Raw genomic sequence first — 8690 nt, 5'->3', positions numbered from 1 at the left:
AATAAAAGATTCCATGGCCTTGAGGCTTTTCACTTTTGATAGCCATTTCTTCTTTGAAACTTTCAATTTAAATTATAAAAAAATGGATATTCTAACCACCGCTATAGTGACAGACATTTCTACAAAAGTATACAGAGACAGATTCAAAGTGGGAAAGTGCGATGTAGAGGATATCATATACTTATTTACATCTGGTGTGTTCCTAAACTTTTGTATCAGTTTTGTTTTTAGTTTTTTCATACCGACTGTGCTAGACAATTTAAGCTTACCAAAGTTTACTTAAAAATTTTCTTTTGTTTTTTTGTACTAATTTACCACAAAAATATGTGAGAAGAATTTATCATTTATTAAATTGATTTTTTTTTTCATTTCTTAAATGATACTTATTCCAAGTTTTTACTTTCATTACTCAATTCTTTTGTATGAATTTTATAGATTTCACTTTGAACTATTTTATAAGCATAAATCAAAACCTCACTATTCAAATGTACAATCACCCTTCATCTTATTTCAAAATTCATATCCCAATTCTAATCCCATCTATAATGACACAGGGATACATGTCTATAGAGATGGATATGCAAAGTAAAGTGAAATAATCAAGAATCCTAAGCTGCTTTTAAATCTGGTATGTTATTGCTTCAAACTTCATTTTGCCTTCACTTTTGTCTCAAAGGGGTTGCCTAGTTTTGTTCTTATTCCTATACGCAGGAGTTGGATATGCACAAATCCACAAATTTGATCAGTCTTCAGATAGGCAATTTGTGGTAATCAATTAATTGGATGGCATTTGTACTTTTCATTTGCTAAATTCTGATAATTGTAGTGTTGATTTGAACTGTATATAATGAATGATTATTTTAAGAAAATACTATTTGCTCTCGCATAGTTGGGCAAGTTTTTAAAATTTTCAAATTATTATTGTACAAAACTATGGAGCGTCACTTTATTTTTTTTATTATATTTTAATTGTTTATTTTGAGAAAATTATCCAAATAATGAATAATACTTTAGTGTTAGGCCATTTGGCAATCACTTTTAAGGTAGTGTTTAGTGTTTTAGCCATAATCAAAACATTACACCTCTCACTTATATTGTTCAGTGATATAGTATTTATAGTGTTTAGAATTTGAGCGAGTTGTTCATGAAAAACTATCGCTCTTAGCTTTAGACATTGAGAAAGTGTTTTGACTAGAATCAATAATAAGATAGCACTATTTTTATATTTAACAGCTAATCCAACAACTATTTTTTACTAAACACTTCTACTTTTTATCACTATAAACAGTTAATCACAAACAGTTAATAGCTATTCCTCTAGCCTTTAGAGGTTGAGAGAACGTTTTAATTAGAATTAATAATATGATACTACTATTTTTATATTTAACAACTAATTAAATAACTAATTTAACTGAATACTTCTGCTTTATATCACTATAAATAGTTAACTACAAACAGTTAATATCTAATAGTTAACGGTTAGTAAAACAACTGAGAGCTACTAAAATAGCTAACTGCTAATATTGCTGAACAGTTATAATTGTCAAGTGTAAGCAAGGATTGATCTCTTGGTAAATTAAATAGCAAGTTTGTATTAGGCACATTCAAATTGCAATTATCGATTGAATTGGTATTAGTTGTAGGTAAAAATTATAATTTTCAATTAATATGGTAGGGAATTGTAATTGGATATGCTCTATTAGTAAGGAAGCAAAATGAAATTCCTGAAGTTATGCATGTGATATGTTGAGAATTATTAGAGTAACACCTTTATTGTGGTCCATACCATATTATAATCGAGTTAATTTCAGTAGTTGCTTATCAAATATCATAGATAGATATTCCTTCCATTTGCTTGCCTTTTGATTTGATTCGTTACTTGTTCCTTTTTGTACTTTTCTCAAATGGAGAAAATACCTTGCTTCCTTCTGCTGCCAAAAGTAATGCTGATGCTCTCTTTAGATTTCTTATTTATATTTATGCTGATGCTCCCTCACTTATTTATCAGAACCCATCAATTTCCTCCATCTTTCCTTCACTTTCAAATCTTAATTTGTGTTGAAAAATGGCAGAAGTTGCCTTCAATATCGCAGAACAAGTAATAACAAAGTTGGGGTCAGTTGCTTTCCAAGAAATTGAATTGATAAGTGGTGCCAAAGATGATCTAAAGAAGCTTGAAAATTCTCTAACCACTATCAAAGCTGTACTTATAGATGCTGAGGAGAAGCAAGAGAAGAGCCTTGCAGTAAAGAGTTGGCTGAGGAGGCTTCAAGATATTGTGTACGAGGCAGATGAGTTGGTAGATGAGGTTGCAACTAATGACTTGCAGAGGATGGTGCAAGCCCAAAGCCAAGGAAAAGTTGTAACACAGGTATGTAACATTATAATTCAATCTGTTTTAAGGTTTTCTAAATTCATTTTTATAAAGTTACACTCTTCCTTGATTTATATATTTCTCATGCTCATTGTGATATTAGTTGATCGTTTGCTTAATTGAATATGTTGATGAGAGAATTTAATAGCATAAAAATGAAAATAAAAATTTTCATATAAGTCATTTAAGAGAGAGAATACAATATGGAGAAATCCTCTCAATTTTATTCACACTAAAAATAAAATTACATAAAAAGGAAAGCCTATGTATACAGCAAATATTGAAACTACCAAGAAATAAAAATCTACTATGAACTAAGAAAATTTCAAGGCTTTCCAAAGTGATAACTTCCTAAGTATAATCTTAAATAGATCTTCTAATTTATTTCGGGCCTGTTTGGATTAACTGTTGAATACAACTGATAGCTGTTGTTATGAATGATATTCTTGTTATGATAAATGATAACTGATAGCTGATGATAGTTGTTTTATATTAAGTGTTTGGTAAAATTATATTTAGCTGTTGCTGTTAACATGTGAAATGACTAATAAGGGTATATATCATATAATTTATTTTATTATTTAAATAAATATAAAATTATAAATTTATTACATTATATTATTTATTTTATTATTAAATTAAATATATGATTATTAAATTAATATATTATTTAAATAAATATATAATTATTAATCTTTTATATTATATCATTTATTTTATTATTGAAATAAGAAAACAATTATTTTTTTAAGATAATTAAATAATTTTAAAAATATAGATAAAATAATAAAATAATTATTATTGTTAATAGAAAAATTTATAATTAATTTTAATTTTTTGGATATAAATAAATATTTTATATTTTATGTTATTAATAAAAAAATATTTTAACAAAGTTGAAATACATTAATTAAAATATTAAAAATAAAAATATTAATAATATTAATTTTCAAGTTAAATAAAAAAAAATAATATGGTCAAAATAAAAAATAAAACCAGATCAGCTATCAGCTGATGAGAAACAGCTCTAAAAATAGAGCTGATACAAACTGTAGCTGATGGGTATCATATCAGTTGCCCATCAGCTATCAGCTCTATTTTTTTAAGCTTGCCAAACACCACAATTTACCTGTTTGGATATCTATCAGCTATCAGCTGAACCGAACAGGTAAACCAAACACCCCCTTCATATAAAATAATCTAAAATAGGAAGTCACAAAATAATTAAGAGCATAACTACATATTGTATAACTTGTATAGAACCTTGTAGACATAATACTTGTTACTTTACATTCATTTATTAATATTCTATTCAGTGCCTTCCTTGTTGAAAAAGATTAGCCCTCAAGTCTTGCTCATTATGATTTAAGATTCTTGCCCTTAGTTGCAATCTCTTTAGGTCTTTCCTAAGCATCGATTAAATTGTTGGTTAACCAGTTTCAATGCAAGCCTAATAGGGGGGATAGGGTTTCAATCATACACTAATTTCAAAGGACTTTGAAAAGTAGTTTGGCTTAATGATCGATTGCAAGCAACCTCAGCTTGAGATAGTAACAAATTCCACTATGGAATACTTCGCCAATAAAAATTTTAAGAAAAAATTCCAAACTCCTATATTCATTATTTTAGTTTGACCCTTAGTCTTAAGGATGTTTTGTTGAGCTCAATTGAAGTTGTGTACCCACCTTACGCCAAAGAGTTCCCTAAAAATGACTTAACGCTATCTAAAGCAATCATTTTTGGAACTCCATAAAGTTGCATAATTTCTCTAAAGTGGAGATCAATAATAAGAGAAGCATCAATACTCTTGTTGTATGGCATGAAACACTACAAGGAATTGTTAAAATAGTAACATAAATTAGAAAACGGATATATTATGTCTATTTCTAAGTCACAACAAAGTTATCACAAAATAGAAACTTAATTTATATATTAAATATTGCAATGGATTAGAAATGAAATATAAATGGACTTTAATGGATAAGAATTTGTTGTTAATTTCAATGTCAAAAAATAAGTACTAAATTATAAATAGATTAAAAAACGAAATAGACACAAAAATTAGGGAAAAAAAATTAAAGTTTCTAATTTCAATTGTAAAAAATTTGTCTCATAATTTAGAAATAGAATAGAATTTAGAAATAGAATAGAAATGGATTTTATAAATCGAGGATTTTGAAAATTGTAGAGGGAAATAGCCCACCCTTTTAAAAATTTTAGAAACAGACTTGTAATCTATTTCTAAGTTTAGAAATAGATTTTGGAATCTAATTCTAAATTGTGGAATTTAAGAATTATGAAGGGAAATATTTTTTTTTTCAATTAGAAACAAATTTTGCAATTTATTTCTAAATGGTGAATTCTTTCACTCATTTTCTATAATTTCACTCATTTCACTCAATTCTTTCATCTCATTTTCTATAATTTCACTCTCACTTTCACTTTCTTTCATTTTTTTCCTTTTATCTTTTTTTTTTTCCTATCTTCTTATTAATATTTTTTTATTTCATTTTTCTTCCATTTCACTATTTATTTCATTTTCTTTAATTTTCTTCCTCTCTTTTATCTTTCATTTCATTTTTTTTTCTTTTACTTTTTTATTTATAACACCTTATTTCATTTTAATTTCATTAATTATTTATTTATTTAGTAATTTTTAGTTATAATTATTGTAATTTTTTGTTAATTTAATTTTATTAGTAATTTGTTACTTATTTTTAGTAATTTATTCTAATATTCATTTTTAATAATATAAGCAATATTTTAAATTTTTATTATTAATTTGTTTTTAATAAGCATTTTCATAGGAATTAATTTTTTCATTTCTTATTGTTTTTTAGTTAACGATATTTTATTAGTTATTTATTTTTTAATAATTTTTTATTGTAATATATTTATTGTAATTTTTTTTTGTAAATTTTTAATAATATTTTCTAGTAATTTAATTATCTAATAATATCAGTAATAATTGTTTTATAGTCATTTTTTAGTAATTCAATAATATTTTTATTTTTATGTCCTTAATAATATTAGTAATAACAGTTTTAATAGTCATTTTAGACATTTAGTAGTAATTAATTTTCCATTAGTAATTTATTAATTTATTCATAATTTATTTATTTTTCTTTATTAAATGGTACGAAAATAAGTACTTTTAATTCTTTTTTCTGATTAGACACAGATTATAAACACCAAACAAGAAATGGTTAGCGTTATCACCTCCTGAGAATGCGATGAGGTTGATGGTGGTGTTGGTTTACCTTTTGTAATCATGGTTTGGATGGAAATAGGTTGACTCTTTTTTCTCTTTCTTTTCCTTCCTTTCTCTCCCTACTCTCTTTATTTTTTGTCATCTGAGTATCATCCCCCTCCTATCTCATTGTTGGCATCACTCTTTGCCCTATTGGGTCGCTGGTTTACCCTCACACTTCAGCTAGCTCACTCCCTCTTCCCATTTGTTGTTGTTGTTCTTCTTCTTCTTTTCCCTTCCTTGCCCATTTCCATGGCTGCCCTTTTTTTTTTTTTTTTCTTTTTTGCCTATGACTTGCCAATCTAGAAAATTTGAGAAGTCTTTAGAAAGCTCTCTTCCACAATTCGTTTATTAATTATTACTATCATTTAATTTTTATTATTATTTTTCCTGAGTTGGCTGCTACATTGAACATTCAGTTTAATTTTTAGTTAGATTTTGATTTGGAAAATATGAATCATTAAAAATATCACAACGAATTAAAAGAGAAAATTAAGAATATATCTTCCAATAATCCAATAAATAATAATTTAAAATTAATCTTATGATAAATTTTACTTAAAACAATAAATAACAATACTAAATTCAACATTTTAAATAATCTAAGTTGAAATTTAAATAAAAGAACTAAAGACTAAAAATAATTGAAAATTTTTTGAAAGAAAACAAGAACTAGGTTCACATTTAAATTTTTGGAGATTGAATGTCTTTAAGTTAGTTGCAATTCTTTCTATTAACAATGTAGAAATGGGTTGAATATAATTTTATATTCAAAATTTTTTAATAATTATACGAAAAAAATATTAAACTACAACTCACGCAAACAGAGATATTTGATATAAATAACTGAAAAGAATATGTTTTTGTTTCTAGGTATGCAACTTTTTTTCTTCCTCAAATCAAATTTGGTTTCGATCAAAGCTGGCCCATAGAGTTCGGGACATTAGACAGAAGCTAAATGAGGTAGAAAATGAAATTTCTATCCTCCATTTAATGAAGAAAGAAATAATAGCAGATGTGAGAGATAAAAGTAGTGGAAGGGAGACATCATCTGTAGTGAAATATGATATAATAGGAAGGGAAAAAGATAAAGAAAATATGATTGAGTCATTGTTGATTCCAACTAGTCAAGAAAATGTTTCTGTGAGTGCAATTGTTGGTATTGGAGGCTTAGGAAAGACTGCACTTGCTCAGTTGGTGTATAATGATGAAAAAGTTAAAAATTACTTTGAGAAGAAGATGTGGGTATGTGTTTCTGAGGACTTTGATGTAAAATTGCTAGTTAAGAAGATCCTTGAATGCGCAACTGATGAGGAAGTTCCTAACTTAGAACTAGAACAAATGCATAATCGTCTTAAAGAGAAGTTAGGAGAGAAGAGGTATTTGCTGGTCTTAGATGATGTATGGAATGAAGATAAGGAAAAATGGGATGGTTTGAAAGATTACTTGTTAGTGGGTGCCCCAGGAAGTAAAATTTTAGTCACCACTCGTAGCACAATAGTTACATTAGTCATGGGTGTGGATTTCTCATATATTTTGCAAGGTCTAACAGAGAATGAGGCGTGGGATTTATTCGAAAAACTAGCGTTTGGAGAGGGGCATGGTGCAGTCAATCCCAACATAATAAAAATTGGAAAAGAGATGGTAAAGAAATGTAAAGGAGTTCCACTTGCAATAAGGAGTTTAGGAAGCCTCATGCATTTGAAAACTAAAGAGAGTGAGTGGTCTTCCATTTTAGAAAGTGAATTATGGAGGTCATTTCAAGAAAATGAGGATGTTCTTTCTGTTTTGAAGTTGAGTTACTATCACTTGCCCACTTATTTAAGGCAATGTTTCACTTATTGTGCAATGTTTCCTAAATATTATGAATTCAATAAAGAAACGTTGATTCATTTGTGGATAGCACAAGGCTATATTGTTTGTTCAAGTAAGGATGGAGATTTAGAGGATCTTGGAGATCAATACTTCAAAGAATTATTATCTCGATCATTTTTCCATATGTCAGAAAAGATGGCTCATTATAAAGTGCATGATCTTATCCATGATCTAGCACAATCAATAGCAAAGGATAGGTACTTTTCAGTGGAGAGAATTTGTGAAAGAATCCATCATGTGTATTGGCCATTTTCTTTCAATGAAATGGGGAGGCTGGTTGAAGTCAAGGGCATAAGGACATTATTTTTTGAAGGAGTTCTTGAGCATGTGGAATCAGAAAAGGATTTAAACATGATCTTCTCAAATTTTGAAAAGTTACGTGCATTGCATTTGGGATATGTACATTGTAGAGTGCCAAATTCAATAGCAAAATTGAAGTATTTGAGATATCTTCAAATTTGTGGTTATTACATGGAAGCACTCCCAAAGTCCATAACTAATTTGCAAAACTTGCAAACTCTAATACTCTCAAAGTGTAGTAATCTTCGAGAATTGCCGAGAAATATAAAAAAATTGATCATCCTTAGGTGCCTCATGATTGATGGATGTTTCAATCTAAGATGCATGCCAATTGGATTGGGGAAACTAACTTGTTTGCGCCACCTATCAGATTTTGTGGTGGCATGGGATGAAGGGGATGAAGGCTCTCTGGGGGCTATGCTAAATGAATTGAATGGCCTAAACCAACTTAGGGGAAAGATTGTCCTCCGAAACCTTAAAAATGTGGAAAATGTTGAGCTAGAGTCCAAGCAGTTGATTTTAAGGGAAAAGAAGTGCCTCCAGTCTTTGGAGTTACGCTGGATAAGGAATTACACTTGGTATGTGGCTGAGGACCCTAATGATATTGTTGAAGTTGAAAAGAGTGAATTACTATTACAAAAGCTCGAGCCTCATCCAAATTTACAACACTTGACTGTGAAAACTTTCATGGGTGTGAGATTTTCAAGTTGGTTGTCTTCTATCACTAATTTGGTAGAAATTAAGCTTCATTATTGTACAAATTTGAAGCAACTTCCACCATTGGACCAACTCCCTTCTCTAAAAATCCTTTGTCTCAGAAGGCTTGATTCTCTAGAGTATATATCAGATGAGGAGCCTTCCTTTTTGCAATCGCCATCAATTGCATTTTTC

At 28.4% G+C, this 8690-nt stretch overlaps 1 protein-coding gene across 1 annotated transcript; it reads left to right on the top strand.

Moving 5' to 3' along the window:
• Positions 1–2019: 2019 nt before the first annotated feature.
• On the top strand, positions 2020–8635 carry LOC131176575 (putative disease resistance protein RGA3; the record flags this gene model as incomplete). Its single annotated transcript, XM_058141631.1, has 2 exons — positions 2020–2371; positions 6498–8635. Coding segments are annotated over exons 1-2 (2444 nt in total), but the record flags the coding sequence as incomplete, so codon positions are not given.
• Between the last annotated feature and the right edge of the window lie 55 nt (positions 8636–8690).

This window comes from Hevea brasiliensis, unplaced genomic scaffold (assembly GCF_030052815.1).
Source record: "Hevea brasiliensis isolate MT/VB/25A 57/8 unplaced genomic scaffold, ASM3005281v1 Scaf172, whole genome shotgun sequence".
In the NCBI taxonomy this organism is placed as follows: Eukaryota; Viridiplantae; Streptophyta; class Magnoliopsida; order Malpighiales; family Euphorbiaceae; genus Hevea; species Hevea brasiliensis.
This window is presented reverse-complemented; position numbering and strand designations above follow the sequence as displayed.